The sequence below is a fragment of the Cyprinus carpio genome, chromosome A8 (genome assembly GCF_018340385.1).
Source record: "Cyprinus carpio isolate SPL01 chromosome A8, ASM1834038v1, whole genome shotgun sequence".
In the NCBI taxonomy this organism is placed as follows: Eukaryota; Metazoa; Chordata; class Actinopteri; order Cypriniformes; family Cyprinidae; genus Cyprinus; species Cyprinus carpio.
In genome coordinates, this window is record NC_056579.1 from 10,292,701 (window position 1) to 10,311,506 (window position 18,806).

At 36.8% G+C, this 18,806-nt stretch overlaps 1 protein-coding gene across 4 annotated transcripts in view; it reads left to right on the forward strand.

Annotated features, from left to right (window-relative positions):
* Positions 1-18,806, forward strand: part of nfic (nuclear factor I/C) — a 90,405-nt gene continuing 71,599 nt past the window's right edge. The window contains exons 1-2 of one of the 4 annotated variants that reach the window (XM_042762067.1): positions 2,541-2,765; positions 2,895-3,158. In XM_042762067.1, coding sequence (XP_042618001.1) covers positions 3,129-3,158 — 30 coding nt within the window. In that variant the 5' untranslated portion in view covers positions 2,541-2,765; positions 2,895-3,128. Of the gene's footprint in view, positions 507-2,540; positions 3,159-6,865; positions 7,022-18,806 lie in introns of those variants that run through there. The other 3 variants (XM_042762068.1, XM_042762066.1, XM_042762069.1) reach the window with 3 other exon arrangements.

The window sequence follows — 18,806 nt, forward strand, 5'->3', positions numbered from 1 at the left end:
TTAGATGTGTGTATGGAGCTCAGAACACCGTCTGTGTTGCTATTCGTGTTGTAAGAAACAAAAGAACAGACGAGGCATTGATTCCTCTCTGTACACAAGGACATCTATGCGCGCTGCATGTGCAATGCTGCAAAGCTATGAGACCGACGATTCAGCACTGTAAATTAAAGATACACGACCAAAACAACAGCCAGCACCTCTAGCCAGTGCACTCTCTGCAGCAAGCCGTGCATTACTGTAAAATCTTTATGATGTCCTTCTGTACCTTGTGACGAGGATTTCGGATTAGACGAGGCTCGAAGACTTCGCGTGGGACGTTTTGTATTTGGTCAGTGTCCGGGAATATTCCTCCCATCGGAAGAGCACGGATTACTTCTTTGCGAAGATAAGTGGATACGGAGTTATAAAAGCAGCCGACGAGATGACCAAGCGTTGAACTGCAGAACTACAAAAGCCTCTAAGCTGTAACTTTTTGGGGGGGAGGTTGGCAGTTTCGCTTCGAAATGGTACGTTAACAAATCAGTTTCATCTTTATTGTGTCGTTGCTCCAAAAGACGAGGGAGATCACGAGTTGTGCACTCTTAAAGTCAAATGAGATCATCATCAACACACAGGCGCCGTGTTTGGGTTTCCCCCCTGCTTCCTCTCTTACCAGCCGGTTACTCCTTTTCTCGTTGGTTTTCGGCCAAACGTAAGGTTTTGTGGGAAAGGCTTACAAATGCTGGCGTGTTATTCTCGCTATTGAGACGCGGAATGATTAAGATTGCTACCAAGCGATTTGGCTTTTCTCCCGTAATGAAAGTTATTAGTTCTGTGACAGCCGAAGGAAAAAAGGTGTGTGCGTGTGTTAACCACGGGACTCTGAAGGCCAAGTTTAAGTTTAAAGCCAGCAGATGCCCAGCAGTAGAGTTTGCTCAGCAGAAAATGGCCGCAGGCTCGCCGGCATGAATTTGACATCTACACCGACAGAGGCGCTCCCTCCCTCGGCAGAAGGTCTCAGATCGTGTGTTGTAGTCACAACCGGGAGTTCGGCATTGTTTCAAAAAGTGCTACAAACTGTCATGTGCGCATGTGTGTGGATAGGCTGTATGAATCTGAATATGAAGGACTAAGTAAAAAGGATTAAAGAGGGATTGACGAGAATTTGTTTGAATTGGTTTGGCTTTTTTTGGATGTAGTAACTTTTAGCCTAAGTTTGATTAACTTGCAATATATATATATAAATAATATATATACTATGTAACTTACTATAACTATATATATGTTTATATTAGCATTCTTTCTTGATTTTATTTTGAATGGCCGAATATAATATAAATACGATGCTGCATGGATTTCAGCATTATGTTATGCATAAAAATACCATGATATGGCATCTGATAAAGTATGATACAGTAGATATGATATTTTTTATTGTGGGATTATGTGTTGATCGTGTGACATTTCTTTTTTTGAGGTTAAGAAAAGGGTTTTATGGCTTTTTTGGTAAGTGATTTTGCCAATTAATTTGCGCTTACGTCAAGTTCGTAAAATATTAATTTGCGCTTACGTCAAGTTCGTATGTTTTATTTTCAGTTTAGGCCTACTTTATCTAAGAACTGTCCTCTTGTGTACTTTTGTATCTACAACTTACTTCAAACTCTTTATTTCTTTTTCTATATTTTACTGTAATATGCTAACGTGGCAGTTTCAGAAAATATTTCTCTTTTTAAGAATGCTAATTTTGCAAAAAAAATATTTGTGATTATGGATATGACTGTTTCTTTAATTATTGGCAAAATGATGACATTTTGTCGGTGTTGCAGCAGTGATAGGCAGCTCTCTCCCCGGCCATAGTTCACACCACAGTGCCTTCAGTGCATATTCAAGAGAAATAACAGGTGTTGTTTACACTGTTGGTTTTAATAGCCTGCCTGGTTTTACACTTTAATTTAAGTCAATTGACCCTAGTTTATTTGATCTCCGTGTGATCACTCCAACAGAGTACAACTTGATTTCTACAAGGGGTTAGGTCAAAAAAATAAATAAAATAAATTCCATAAGATTAGTTTTTGGGAAGCTACCACTGACCATCAGCTGACAGTTAGTGATTATGGTTACCGAGGCGCGTTATTTTCTTGCAGTGACTTTATAAAAGCTTCTGGTCATCAAAAAAATGCAATAGAAGGCAAAATAGCCTCACTTAACAGTAATGCGTTCACTACTATGCATTGAACTTTTCATATGTACTTATGAAATTTTGATGCGTTTGTTGTTATTTAATTGGGTTTTGGGTAATTTAATTCACTCGTTTACTAAAAACATATTTATATGTATCTACAGTTGTTGTGGTTTATAAGCCGTATCATATTGTATGTGTTATTTTATGAGGGTTGATTGGTTTTTTTTTTTTTTTAGTTTTTTTTTGTTTTCACATGTTTTATTTTTTGATGGGTATGTGTTTGTAGTGAATTTTGTCATGAATGGGCGCTTTCTTTTGCGCAATGTCCGCGCGAGCCTGTCTCTAATAGTTACTTTAGCGGTGCGTGTTGCAGTAAAATTGTTTGGAATACGCGCGCGGGTGAAGCGCGCAGAACGTTTCTGCGTCCGAACTGTATCAGAGTGAGAGGGAAGAGCGGTGCGTGCGCACTTGCGAACAGAGGAGAAAGTTGTTTACCACTTTGTTTCGCACCGTAAGAGTTTCAGAAACCGAGGCACATAACCCATTTTTATTTATTTTTTTATTTCACGGACTTAACGGATGCCCCTGGACAGTGGAAACCAGGGTTAGCCTCTCTTGCTCCTTCAAGTACTTTCTTTGGGATGGGCTATTTTCATAACGTCATTTCATTCCTCCCTCTTTTTCATTCTCTCTTTCTTTGATTCTTTCTCCCACCATTTCCTAAATGGAACAGATTGCAGCACCCCGCGCGTTTTCCTGCCTGCAAAGTTTGGTTTCAAACGTGTACACAGTTTGCGCGTTCTCTTTTGCCGGGCGTCTCTTGATTTAACGGACTCGAAGTGGAAGTCAGAAGTGGCGGCGGTGGAAGTGTTAATCATGATGAGGCTTACCATGATTAACTGTGAAAAATGATCCACTAACTTGTCGGTGTTTTGCCACATTTCAAGTCACGCGCTCCCCTTCCAACATGATGTATTCTCCTCTCTGTCTAACTCAGGTAAAGTGCTTGTTTGTGTCTTTCCGAACGAATTGCTACTGGTCCGCGACGAGATTTCAGTTCATAAAGGGCGGGCTGAGAGCTCTGCTTCTCTTTGCCTATTTAACATCCATTCATACAACACCACGCCGTGTCCTCAAGTGAATATTAGTTTATTGGATTGTTATCGATTTATATTATTGACCTTTTACAATGTAAACACAAAGTCGAAAATCAATTTGACGAGGTAATTTGAGTCGTTGTTTACCGTTGTATTTAAGATGGAGTTTGTGTGCAGTAGATATTTGAGTGCATAGTCATCTGTTTCAGTTTTAATCATTAAACTAGAGAAGAAAGTTACATGTTCATAGTTAAGTACAACTTTTATTATTTTATATTATAGACTTCATTTTTGTGTTTTTTTAATTATTTATCTGGAGTGGATTGAAACTGTATAAGTTTAGCCTGTGCCACATATATACCAGAACTAGTTCAGTTCATGCGTAGCGTCACAAAAATGCATTAGTAATGTTTATATTCTTTTTTTAAAAATTTTGACGTTTTTTGTTTGTTAAATATTTTCTACTTTTAGTGTTTTTTGAGAGATTTTTGGTGTTATCTTTTAAAAACGGGATTTTATTTGTGTTTTGTTTTATTTTTTTTTTTTCTCTTTTTGTGTTTTCAATTGATAGGGTGTGGTTTTTAGGTTTTTATTTGAATTTATATTTTTTAGTAAGGTTGGCTATTGAAATATTTTTTTAGTCTGTTTCATTTTTAAACACCCAGTCACTTAGAAAGTGATAAAAAGCATTATGTGCATTTTGCCTGTAATTTATCACAATTTATTTGAATCCCATTTTTATTATGATAGCTGAATCAGTAAGAAAATATTTTAGGATTTTATGCCCTGTGATAGTGCCTAGGCTTTAAGTAAATGTGATAGTGTTTTAAAAGTATTTTTGTCAGCAGTCTGAATTGAGGCAGGCACAGAGGGTTTTTAAGGTCACTTTACAAATTGCCTTGCTGTATATTGACATGAGTCACTAGGATTTTAGATGGTTGTTGATTGCTTTGACCTTGGCTTTGATGAGAAAGCTGACGTGAAAGTAAATAATTTTGCTTTGGTTTGTTTTAAATTTAAGATCGTTTTAGTAAGGCCACTCCCCTGATTAACCAATGTCCACTTTTTATCTTATAAACTTGCATAATAATATAATAATAATTCAAATATAAAACTACAACTTAAAATTGTTGCAAGTTAGCAATTGTAGATAATAAAGAAGATTTTGCGAGGGGAAAAAGTTTTTGTTCTCTGCTCGGTAAGAAAGTTGTTCCATATGCTTGATTCGGAAAAAAGCCCATATTACTGACAGACGTAATGACAATCCATTATACCTGTCAATTTGACACAGAAAATATGTAAATAACAGCTATTTTTATAAAGGTCAAACTTTTTGCTGGCAGTTTTATCTTGTGGTATAATTCAGTTTGTTGTTCATATCAAACTTTATTTGAATAACTGCCTGGAAAACCTTTGGCATTTGGGATTTTAAGTTCCACAAATATGTATTGTACTTTTCAGCTCTTGGTGAATGTGTTCAAACAGGCAACAGTACAAATACACGCCTCACCCTCCAGCGCTTGAATTTATTAGTAAATAAATTACAGGGCTATGTTTCAGTGTTCGTTGTGTTTTTTGGTTCTTTATAACAGACACTTGTTTCAGTCTTTTGATTAGTAAACTCATTAAATACTGTGTAAACATGAAGTAACCATAGTCCAGTTTTGGAGTTGTGTAACTTTAGCAAATGTAGTTTTAGTGAGTTATGAAGGTAAAGTTTAAACTATCATGCTTTGCTGAAAAATGTAAAATCTTAAAACTTGTTGAAAATAGTGTGTTCCACCTGGACATTTATAAACCAGATTTGATCTACAGGTTGCGATAAATATTTAGAAATGGAATAATCTCCGCTGCAGTACAGAACTGGGTTGTGTAAGCTGTACTGTGAGCCAGCAGTGTGGAGGCCTTTGGTTTTCTCTGTAACCGCTCGGCATGTCCACTGCCTCTTTGGGCTCACTGTTGTTGCTGATAGGATAATGTAATGTAGCAGCCTGCAGCGTTCGAGGGAGAGCGCGCAGCATGCACAGAGGTTCTGGCCGTAGTCTGAGTGAGTGTGTTGGGCTGAGAGAGAGAGTGAGAGGGACAGATGAGGCATGTGCCAGACTCCACCGCAGTCCTGCTGGCAGCCGGAGGGGCCTTTCGCTTGGAGCTTCGCTGCACACAGGCGCTTCACAAAACAGCTTTTAAGCTCAGAGCCTGTTCCGTATGCTGTCATTATAACAATTCTGTCTGCAGTGAGCAGCAACCTCCTCAAACTTTAGAACTGGTGGAAAATATATATATATATATATATTTTTTTTTTTACATGTACTTTTGACGTTTGGTATTTTTTAGTTTGTTTTAATTTTCTGATTCTTGATTCTATATATAATGTGTGCCCAAATATATATATATATATATATATAATGAAAAGCAGTGCACAACTATTTCAGTGCACAAAGCAATTGCTAATTGTTTTACTGGAACTGTACCAAAGTCATATAGTGCTGGGCCTATTATCTCTAAAAAAAAAAAAAAAAATACTTTTATTAATTTATTTTTTTGTAATCCAGATATTCACTGATCAAATGTATTTAGTACAGACCCAGTCTGATGTGTGTTTGCCAACAGTGTAGAGTAGTATCAGTGGGAGATCTGAGAGGCTGTATTCCCCTGAGCTGGCAACATGCTGTCCTGCCCCCATTCCTCATTGATTCATTCCGTTAGAGCCGCAATTAGTCCCCCCTGGGAAAGGAGAGGACGGCCGATCCAAGCATCGAGTCTTTCTGAGACACACTAACTCGACTGCGCTGACCGACAAAATACTATAACATCTGAAATTGTGCTGATAATGAGACCTGCTCTGCATTGGCTTTTTTTTTATGAGAGCGTTTTAGTTTTCATATTTCCGTGCAAAACATTCCAGAACTGAGAGCCTTTTTCTCTCAGTTGGGCTTGAAATGATTTTGTTATATAAATTTTTTGTTCTCTAAATGAATGTATGCATAGTCTGATATTTATTTTCACGATTCATTTCAGTATGTAAGTTTTGCTTATCTTTACTAGTTACATGTGCATGGCAAGCCAGTCTAACTAGGTCCTGATGTAATGAGTCCTGAAATATTCTCCACCCTTCTCCATGGTCGGGCACTTTGTGTTTGAAGTGCCGCTACTGAGCTTTCAAACGGCCCAGAACACCCCCGCAGTGTAAATCCACCGGTCCTCTCTCAGTCTGCGTGTGTGTGTATGCGTGTGTGCCTGCCTGCCTGAGGGTATTTTTATTTATTTTTTGTCAAGAGAGAGAGTGTGCTCTTTCGCTCGGCTCAGAAATGCATGCCCCACTTTCATCTGACAGCACTGAGTGGCACAGTCATGGTCGCATCCCAATGCGGCGGCTTCCAATGTGCCCGTTCAACAGATTAATTAAGCTGTTTTGATCACCCGCGCTTCCTCGCTTGCCATCCATCCTGCATTTATCACACTTTTTTTTAAACATTCAGCTGCTTATTCGTGTCGGAGCATTTTGGAAAAAAGGGTCAGAATCTTAAGTGGAGCATTAGCTTTCATGTGTTGATCCTAGTGGCTGATATTCATTAGAGGACATCGAGGAGATTTTTATGGGAGGGGAGAGGAGAGGAGGGGAGTCGGGCACAAAGAGTAGCCTCAGTTATAAAGGCCTGAGCCCTTGGCATGAGTAGAGGACTTCATGTGGCCAGGGTTGGAGATGTCTGTGGAAGGTTGGCTGCATTTCATATCACACCCAGGTTCCTCTGCGGGGAGAATGGTGAGCAACCCTAAATATTTACTTTATGAAGATGTGTTTGGATTCCACCTGAGCCGGCAGATTCGCTCTCTCATTCATGCCAGTTTATTACAGCAGAAAAGAAGTTTATTTTTGTTGTTTTCTAGATGAGATGTGATCCAACGAGTGCCTGAATCACCCTCTGGAGTCTCGTTTTTTAAATGAGCCTTACAGAAAAACTGCTCAAATCTCTGGAATAGACTAATCAACCATGCAAAGACAAAATACGTTTGATTCTGCTCCGGAATTTCCTCTGCGTTTGAAGAGATTGTGTAAATCATAGTTCACTTCATTCAGAATGCTGTTACCTGACAAGAAAGCTTTTTTTTTTTTTACATTTGCAGATGTTTAAATCTGTATTTTTTATTTTTCTGTATGTTACGGGCTTAGATGCTGGCAAAGCTGCTGCTTTCTCTCCAGCAGGGAGAGAGTTTTCGTCTTCTGCCCCAGGGTTTGGAGTCACAGTAGTAGGTCATTTTCAGAAGAACCTCCGCTCTTGGCAGAGTCGGCTCTGCTGGGAAGGCTTTAAGAAATGTTTCCAATTTTTGGTGGGTGAAGAATAGTTTTTATGTTTTGGTTGTGTGAGGAGGGTTTTTTATTTAAGAGATCTCTAAATCTACCTCTGCTCCTCCACTACTGTGGCGGTGCTTTTCCAGTTATACATTTGTTAGTCGGATTCGATTTTTGCCACAAGCCTGACACTTGATTACATTCTTTGGTTATGCCTCAAGCCTGACACTTGATTACATTCTTTGATTATTTGTAGTTTATATTCATATGTTATTATGAGTATTTTTAATTGTTTTGTGTAAATAGTATTTTTTTTTTATAGTAAATAAAAAATATGTTTTTGAAATATAGATAGATTGATAGATAGCAATCCAAAATAGCTCTATGTAGTTCATCAACAATTCTGTTGTGCATTAACTGCAATTATCTGCATTTTTTGGTGCTTTAACGTATTCTGTGTTTGAGTCTGAACAGATGTGGGGGATATTTTTTTGGCCTTCTCTTCCTTGCCTGCTTGCATGAGTTCTGCAGGCAGCTCGCTGTGCCTGATTTACACCTCTCCACTGCTCTCCAGAGCCGCTGTTGGAACACTGCGTGATACGATTCCCTCTTTTGTGAAGATGCAGGCAAAGAAATTGTGAATGGATAGACGTTCTCTTTTTGATTGAATGTCACAGAGAGCTCTGTGCCTTTGGTTCAGATTCCCTATAGGTGACATGACATTGCATTGGGTTATTGTAGGACAAATGCATGTTTTGTCTGCATTTTCTGGTACAGAAATATTTGCAGACATATACCCAGACAAACATTTAATGGTATGAAACAGACTTATTGAGCATCATTAACTTAAGTGTCCTTAAAGAAATGTTTTTCTTTCATTTTCCCACATTTACTCAATTTGTATTTTAAAGTCTTGAGAAATGGGAGTAAATATTACTGAATATAATTTCTCTGTGACTCATGTTTCACAACTTTACCCGCATGTTAAATGGAAGCACAAAGATGCATGTCACTGTACACATTACCATAATCCATCAAGAGGATCTTCTGTGTTACAAATGATTTGAAAGGGTCGTTGAGCAAGCTTTCACCCCATATAAGTGTGTGTGTCTGGACCGCAGCTAGAGGAAGATGCCACAGTTCTTGTGGTGTAATGGAGACTCTCCAATACTGCAAGATAAACAACTTTTTGTTGTGTTTTTATTTTTTTTGTGCATTGAATGCAAAGACCAAGATCCCTGTGGCCTGGAGTAGAGCTGGGCTTTTAGATCACGTTTTTTCCCAGCTCTGAGATGTCTAAAATCAGAAAGTTTTGTTCTGATAGAGGAATGCTATCTTCATAGATTGAGCTGTCGTTAATTAATATGTGTCTGTGGTGGGTTGAGGGGGTGGGAGATGACAGAATCTGTTATGTTATTTTACAGGGAGTTGATGTATCCTGCCTGATGGGCTTTCAAGTTCTCAGGCAAGGCAATGATGAGAATGTTTATCACTGCACGTGTATGTATGTTCAGTCTCTTTATTGACAGCTCTGATTCATGCGTCAGCCCACTCACCCCGAGCTGCAGGTTAAAACACCTTCTTCGGGAAAAAGGACGATCTAGATCTTGATATAACAAGAAAGCAGTGCAAACAGAACATGTAAGGTATGCCGCTGGGGTTCTGATGCATTGTTCATTGTTTCGCTGACATGCGATTGAATAATGACCTGTGGCAATGAATTTAATTTTGTTTTGCAGGAACTTGAAATAGAAAGAAACTTGTGGCATTCTTGCATTCTCAATTACACTATAGTGTTAAACCACCATCGCCTTATCTCAGCACTGAAAGCTCCTAAATCTGTTCATTTCTGTTTTGTTTTATTGAGATTTCGTTTTAAGTTTAGTTTAGGTGACATGAGATTAGATTTGTTTTTTTTTTGTGTTTGGTGAATAGAAATTTTTTTTTTTTTTATGTGTTTTGTGTGAATTGAGTTGTATAAATTCATAAATAGCTGTCATCACTGAGAAAATCTCCTGGTGTCCAGAAACATGACAAAGAGAGATGGATAGATAGGTAAATCTGTTAGAATAGCCCACTGGACTTTGTGGCATTGGCAAGATTGGAATTTCTGTCTCTCTATCACTCTCTCTGGAATCAAAATCATGTTCTAGGCACGCAGCCCAGATATGAGTTAAAATCCTTGTGCTTCTCCAACAAAGAAATATTAAAGTCAAATCATAGGTAAATTATTTCCCGCTCTTGCACTTTGGGATGCAGTGCCATCAATTTGTTATTTTGATAAAGGGCAGGAGCTGCTTTAAAACGCACCAGAGCAACACTTCATCACAGTCTGAGGGCTGCGTTGGAGAAAAGAATGTTGCTGCATGGGATCATTTCGAGGAAGGACAAAAGAGAAAGAAAGCTTTTGTATTAGTGGGGTGCAGGAGAATTGGGAAGTTCTGACTGACAGTTAAGGCTTGATGGTATAGCTTAAAAAAGTCTCAATATTTTTGATATTTGATATATCCAAATGATACATATATAAAATAGAAAAATACATTTATTTTCTCCTTTACCAGCAAGCCCTTTGTTGACCTGATTTCCTCCCAAAAAGCAACATTTCCTGATCCATTGGCGTGTCGTTTTAATAATTTCATGATTTTTACCATTTAAAAAAAAGGGGTGGGGGGGGGTTCTGCTAATGGCTCAGAAATGACACATTTGACTTAAAAATATTATTTCTCCCAAATTTTTTTTTGTGAATATTCAGTATGTTGTCCTATTATGTACATTGCACATTGATTGGGGAAATGTGTTTTTTCAGTCAAATCTGATAATACTTTCTGTTCCAACTTTATCATTTTGATCGTTGTTATTTAAACTTGCCGCCTCTGTGAGAGATAGAGATCATAGTACATCCGTTCATCTCTGCTTTGTCTCGTGGCAGATGTTGAAGTCCATCCTGACATGCACTTTGGCTTCTTTTTCTCTGGTTTAAAGTGTCTCTGTGCATGTGCATTTTATTCCTGCCTTACACATATCACAGATAAAAAAGAATCAAAGGTGTCAAAGCTTAGAGCGGAGACAAGCTATAGGCCTTAGATATATATGTGTGTGGGTGTGTGTGTTTGCACACTACAGGCCTAGACAGATATCTCTATGAATTAGGATTGGAGCCAAACAGAGCAGTGCTGGGAAAGCAAAAGGACACGTCAACACTTGGCTATGACCTAATATAACTCTGGCTTGCTACATGGTGAAAGTGGGGCAGTCACTTTTCTAGGCAGCTCGTGCTCTGAGCAACGCGCTTGTTCAGTGATAATGCATAATGATTCTTTGTTTTATTATTCATTTGCTTTTAATAATGGGTTATGTGCAGATCCTTTTGTTGTCAGTTGTAGCCGAATTTCTTAGAGAGATGCATGTGTGAAATTTACATTCCATTTACATTTATGTATTTAGTAGCCACTTCAATCCAAAGTGATGTACAAAAGAGGAAAGTTAGCAAATTGATACAGAGCCAACAGTATTCACAGTAGTGCTAGGTTTAGTGCTTTTGGCATGGCAGTGGTTGGGGAAAGAATTTATGAATGAAAAAGTGAATGATTCATCAGACCTTTTTGAAAATTATGCAAGTTTAAGCCTTTCATGCATTTCGAGCTTGACTAGTGCAGTTATCTTTCCTGTTTTGACAAAGTATTTCCTAATGAAACAGGAAGTTTGAGCAGGGACTTTTTTTTTAATAAATGTAATTATTTATGCTTGCATTAAACAGAATTATTTAAATAAACCTAATTATTTAAATTAATATTATTTTATTAAATACATTATTAACATTTTATTAAATATAGTATAATTTGTTATGACACAGCCATGAACATGATTTGTTAATTGGTTGCGAGTATAATTTGGAAAGACATTCTTATTTTAGAGAGCATCTCAAACAAAAGTAAACATGGATTTAAATCCACAAATTAAAATTTTGATTTCATGGGATCTTTAAACTGTGAGACCTTGACAAAATTAAGGGGAAATTAGAAAGGGCCTCTTTTAAGACACACATCATCTGTGAAAGTAGACAGTCACATTTGCCAGGTCTGAGTGTGGAAATGACATTTAGTACAGCTTCTAAAAAGCATTGTTCACCACTCCTCGCCTCTCATGGAGGAAGATGAGAGAGTTTTTAGTGCAGGCTTTGTTCTTGAGCTCTGTATGGGGCCCTGTTGTGGTATGACTCGGATTATGGAGATTAACAGGCTAGCTGGTTATGTAATTGAATGTAACCGCGAGGAGCGCGAGAAAGAAAGAAAGCAAGCATGAGCAAGAGAGATGTACTGAGAGTAGGGGAAAGAAAGCACTTTACCTTGAACCCACCTTTTTGTTTTGTTTTGTTGTTTTTTTTTTTTTTTTTTTTTGGGTAGTGCAAGGTCAGAAAAGGGTCAGGCAGGTTTTGGTTCCTCTCACTTCTTGTTGCTGGGGGGAAACACTGACTTCAAGAGTTCATGCACTCTCACAGCCCAGGTCAAAGAGTTTCTACGTGTCTCAGAAATGATTCTCGCCTTGCTTTTGAGAGACACATTCTCATCTCTTTCAGAGTTCATCTCTTTCAGAATTCATCTGCATAGTACCGGTTTCTGTCAAATATCATTTTGAACTTAAGGTGAAATTTAATGAATAGAGCCTTTATGAAAGGGATTTTTTATTTGGTGTAACTGCCGTACTTGCTAATGGCACTATATGCAAACTGGAGAGTTGAAACTGTCAAATTTCTCTGTGAGTGAAAGCGGCTATTTTCAGTGATGCTTTTGGGTTATTATTTAGGGGTGTTATGCAAGAAGGAAGATGGATATTAGATGTTGGTATTAGGGAATCTGGATTAATTGGAAGAGGTAGTCGATACAAGAACAATTAATGGTCTTAGAGTCTGACTGACAGCCTGTTTGAGATGTGCCTGTTGTCTATCAGACAAATCAAGTTTTTAGTGTGTTTGATTTGTTGTTTGATGGTGTTGTATATCAGACGTTTAAAGTTTTATTATTTACTGGATTTTCTTCCTAGGCTTGATCAGAGTTAACTATAGCCTGAAATTCAGTTCTCACTTTTAAATAATTGAAATGATCTGTAACTGCCCCTTTTTCAGTCGATCAATTATTCATAATGCTTGGAAGTAGATTTAATTTAATTTGGGATATGCAAATCTGATGTGCTCCCATGACACACGGAGACCAGAAGATTTCTAGATTCATAGGGTGAGGGAAGACCCAGTTCATTTTCCCAGGATTCTCCAGGATTAGAACCATGCTGTCAAAGAGTGAGCCGAAGCCTCAGCTAAATTCAATTACAGGGCTAATGTAATTAAACCCACAGAGAGATAGACAACGAGTACTGCTCTGTTTTGTTCAGCCAGCGTCCAAGACCCTGCAGACTGACCGAAGGCCTCATTACAGCCTACCCCATCTCTGCCATCAATTCCTAATTAATTACTCTGATTTAGTAAAGTCAAATCACCTGTTTCCCTTTACTTTAGTGGCTGTTTGCATTGCATTAGTGACTATATATTGAGGTGTATCCCATTTGGGCAGTTGAATCTCCACTAAGCCCCGCCTCTTTTAGTTTCTGTTGTTCGTTTAGGCAAGCTTTGACAGAATGTCCTGTAACAATGATTTATTGAGTAAAATGTACTCATAAAGTGGTAAAGAATGTAAGATATATTATACTTACATGGACAAATGAAAGTATGTGTGGCAGTGCAAAGTGGCAGTGTTGTTAAATTATTTATTTAATACACAATGACGTGATTAAAAAACTGTGGAGACTGCAAAAGTGTATTACTGATGTTTTGCATGTTCATTTGGTAATGAGAGCAGACACAGATTTATCCATTGTGTGCACTTCTCAATGTTTATTTAAAGTTTTGGAAAAGGGCAAAAAAATATCACGTCCACTCTGGGTGCCATATGTCACTAATAAGTGCCCTGCTTTTCTATCTTTGTAGGTCAGTTATTTTCTTGAAGGTAATCTAAACACACTCAACTTTCATTGACTTATTTTAGAAAAAAGCAAAAGCTTGCTTGATATGTGATAACAGGGGCATAGCAAATGGTTAATGGGTAAATTGGCAAACAAACATATACTTTTTTTTTTTTCCAAATCTTTTGTTTTACGTTTGAAAGGCTTTTGTATTGCTGCACATGGTCCTGCTCTGAAGCTTTTGAGTTTCTCTGATCTACATGTGATCATATTTGGTTGTCTTACACTCATCCATAATTAATATGCTTGTATATGCTGAGCTTTTGTTTTTCTACTGTTCTGTTGTTTTATGGTTGGAAAATGTAAAATCAGCATGTTTGTCTATAGATCTGGCTGTTATTTGAAAGGTGAATGTTTGATCTTATTTGAGGGTTGCATTGTACATGCTGTAGATGTTGTCTAATCTTTTTCAGAATAACTCTCCTTGAGTAGCAATATTAGTATGGAAAATAATAAAATCATCTTGACCGCAAACATATTTTTCACTGAACTGAAATACTGTGCTATTTTTGTATTTTTTATTTTTTTTTGAATCCACATGAGGTCTTGTAGAATGGAAACTCAAATGTAAAACTGATACCTTTAACATTATGAAAGCTATTAGGGATGCACAATATTGGATTTTTGCCGATATCTGATATCCCGATAATTTTCAACTAATTTTGGCCAATACCGATATATTTCCTTTTGTTTGGAAATGACACCAAGCCTCTCCTGTACAGAGATTGTAAACAAATTATTTTTCATTTGGTTTTTAGTTTTTAACAAAAATTACTTTTGATAATTCAATTAAATATGAAGTTCTTTTATAATGAGAGTACATTAAAAGCTTTGAAAATAACTGATTTACATAACATTTTATTTGAATATTTAAAATTTGTAAATGGTCTAAAGCAAAAGAGTTATATAAATTCTGAAAAACTTTTATAGCTCCTTGTGTTTCAGTTTTCATAAAAAATGTATTACACATTAATGAATAAATCTGTAAATAAATTATTTAATTTACAACTTGTTTGTGATTTTTATTCATGTAAGCTGTATCATCTGACCTTTAAATCAAACCATACTCGTGATTTTGTGACATCAATTACTGCTTTATTTAATCAGAAACACAATCTTAATGATATTTGTGCATTTTTCTTTCATTTTATTACAATTAGGCCAACAGCGCCCCCTAAGTAAATAAAAAGTCTTACAGGACGGGCATTAGGACCCGGGGGGAGGCTGCTGCTGCTGCTGCTAATATCACCGATGCCGATATTTGCATTTTAAGCCATTTTGTTCTGTTTTTAAAGATTAATTGAATTTTAATAACGACACAGGTAATCTGTAAAAATAGGCAGAAATGAATATGCTCAAGTTAATATTTGGTATATAGCCAGTATGGTACAGATATATTGTGCATCCCTGTTTTTTTTTTATACACACCCACTGGCCATCATTTTCAATAGTACAGAAGAAAAGAAAGCTTTCTGCATTTAAATGAATGTGTGTGATGATCGAATGAGCAAAACAGCTGGATTATAGTTTCCAAATACACTCATTCTCTTTTGTATTTAAACTGTGGGATTAAGGTTGCATGACAGTCACTGAGTGCCATATCTGACTAGGCTTTACAAGATCACTGCTATCAACCTGATTGAAAACGTATAATAATTCAGACTGAAGCTCTGTGATTGGCTGTACTGAACTGTAACAGTTGGTTTACCAGGTGTGAGTCCAGTTTAGTAGTAATGCACTTGAACTGAGAGGTGTGGCTTGGCTGTTTGTAGAGATATAGAGGCCTAGTGCACTGTGTATATGCTTGCATGTGAGGGAAGGATGGGTAATAATCTGAGGTTGCCTGAGGTAACTGTGTCATTGTTTGCAGACGTCACATGATAGGATCCACAGCCGTTTTTCATGGTTCAGCTATGGGCATTGTCCCGGGATCAGTTACATTTGGAGTCCAGGTTGTCTGAGGTTCTCTATGCATTTGGTCTTGAAGGCAAGGGGATCACCCATAAAATTGTTTGTCCCAGGCCCCATGTTTTTTAGAAACACCCCTGGTAAAAACTCTGTCTTTCATTTTATTTCACTACATCTCTATTTTCTCTTTGTATGCAGCATTTCAGTGTTAAAACCTGCATCTATTTCACTAATCATTCACAATCCCATTTAACTGCAAAGGATGGGCAAAAATCAGAATTTATTAATAGGTCTCTTTTTAATTCGCAAGTTGAAATTTGAAAGTTGAATTGGAATTATTATTGGAATTAAAGGAAGTGGATTTTTATGAATTCTGGGAAATTGATTTTTTTTCACTCCACTTTATACATTTATGAAGCATAGAGAAGTATATATTCAGTTCAAATTTAGCTAAAGACACATTTTTAGGTGAATTGTTTATTTATTTTATTTTAGTTTGATTCTGCTACTTTAAATTCAAATTCCAATGCAAGTGGCAATTTGCCACTTGCAATGCCAAGGCCCTGAGTTTGATTCCCAGTGAACATACAAACCATAAAATGTATACCTTGAAGGTGTGTCACTTTGGTTAAAATTGTCAACCAAAAACATATGTAACTGTAATTGTATGTAAATGATAAATATGTAAATAATGCATTCAGTTTCTTTCTATTGCCTCATGTGAAAAAACAGAAACATTTCACTTTAAAGATATGTTTCTATTGATCATGGCAGCAGTTATTCATCAAATGATGATCAACTGAGGGAGCAGAGTGTTATAACTGGGCATTTATCCAGATGGTTTGTGGCATTTAAAATAGCTGATTCAGGTATATTGATCACAGTGGTGCAGCAATGCTAGAGATTTTAGCGTCGTTACCTGGTTTTGATTAATGTTTTTGTGTATAAGTGGTGAGTTGATAAACGAAGTTTTGGAGTTTTTTAATGAGATGATTTATTAGCAGACACAATAGATTCTTTAGTTAAGCTAAACCCAGAAAACTGGACTATGATTATTTCTTAGCAATCTAATCCGTTTCATCTAAAACACAAGATAGATGTTGGTAGTAGATTTGTCAAGCTAATGCATGGGTGATGCTTTCATATATGTCTGACTAGAGAATCCTGTGGTCATGACCTTTGTAAACTGGCTATTGAGAGTGAATGAACAATGAAGGCATGAGCCAAGCTTAAGCTTGTCTCAGTGGTCAGCTGGGGCCTGTCTGCTGTGGGAGAGAGAAAAAGAGCGAGAGACATTCAGATTCATGCAAAGATTGGGTTTGTAGTTTGGGTGACCCAGTGATCCTCTCTAATCCTCTACAATGGATGCCTATTGTTCTGGCATGCAAAGGTCATAGCTCAAGTGGAATGGGTGCATTGCATTTTCCAGACAGCTTGCTGCTCTAATTTACCCTACGAGTCTGGAAAACTCTTGATGCTGGAATCGCTGCTCAAACTGTCTGAGACACTTGGCTAATGGGACTCCCGGAGAGCTATGCTGTAAAACATATTTAATAAACCACCAGACCTTAAAGTCAGTGTGAAATACAGTTATGTAATGGGACTCCCGGAGAGCTATGCTGTAAAACATATTTAATAAAGTAAGTGTGAAATACAGTTATTTATTTTTGTTTTTTTTTTAGTTGTTCACAAAAAAACTCTCCCTTTCGACTGATGGTCAAGCAGACTGTGGGTTAAATATACTACAGCTGTTATCGTAGTCTGTTTTTAATTTTCATTTCAAATTATGAAATGTAAAATGTCTTCTTTTATAATTCTTGAGTTACAGGCATGCAGACTTTAGGGAGAAAAGTGCTTTTTCATCGTAGTCTGTTTTTCATTTTCATTTCAAATTATGAAAAATGCAATATTTTTGTTTTTTAACTGTTGCCATTTAATTATATTTTTGAAAAATATTGCTAAAGTCGGAAAAATTTTATGCTGCTCACAAAATTTTTCATTTAAATAAATTAATTTAAACCCTCAAGTATTTTTTCGAAATATTACATGATGCTGCCATTTTTCTATAAATTAATTTTTACCCTCATGAATTTTGGCTTCGAATCTCCGGTGAAAGTTTTTTTGTTTTTCATTTTTTTCTTGATTGTGGATTATTTTTTTTTTTTAAATTTTAATATTTGTTGAGGGGGGGTTTTTTTAGTTTTTTTGGTTTGTTTGTTACTTGATGAACCAAATGACAATAGTTTCAAAGCCGTTGTGATACATTGAGATGGTTTTGATGTTTTAATGGTTTATTCATTGGTTAATTGGATGAAATGAGGTACTTTTTTACTTTTTTAATGTTTTGTTAGCCAAAAGTAAAATGAGTTGTAAAAAATGTTATATTGACAGCAGTTCAAAATAAAACTTGGCTGGAAAACTGATCAGACAAAAAGAGAACGAGGAGGTGAGTGTGAGTGTTTTAGTGTTAGATGTGTTGATTGATTATTGGGGGTAAGATTTGTGTGGCTTTGTGATTCACTGCACAAATCAATTCTGTGAAAGCACAGCTGTTTCCCAGGAGCACGGTTATGCCATAGCCTTTTCTAGCGGTCCCTAATGATCAAACAGCGTAAGAACAGACTGTGGCCTGTGTGTTTGTTTGGGAGTTTTTGCACTTGGAGTCACTGGGCTGTTTGTATTTGCGGTTCTGTGGTCAGTATGTATGCTAAGACGATGAAGCTGCAGCTGTCCTTTCCTCTAAAAGTGTGAATGGGTGGAGCGAGGAAATAAAGTGTTTTCACCAAACTGCAGTGGACAGGAAGACAAAGTAGATTATTAATAACAGCTGGCATATTTGTTTGAAGGGGATATTTAACAACGTTTCAACAATGGTGATTGATGACCAAGTCATTGATCTGAGATTTACCCTATTCACTCTAATTGTGCCTAATTGTGCATAATTCATCACTTCATGTTATTCTAAAGAAAAAAGGCATTTGTTTTTATAATATTCATAATCATTTTTCTCTGCCTCTGAAATGAGTTTTACAGATTGCAATAATCATGGCTGTATGAGTGGTGAAAAATTGTAGCTAATAATATCATAGCCACTTTTCATGATCCAGTCAAATCACATCCTAGATTATACTGAATTAAGTATTGTACTTTATGTTTTGTTTTACTTTGTATTAGGTTTATTTTTATTTTTTGATTGTAAATGGGTTGCAGATAACGTTTTATGCAATATTTCAACAAGGAAAGACTAGCCACATGCTTCTTTGCCAAGCAACAGATTGTGAAATTGGAATATGTTTATCTCAGTAAAAACTTGAAACATATGTATTCAAAGAAAATA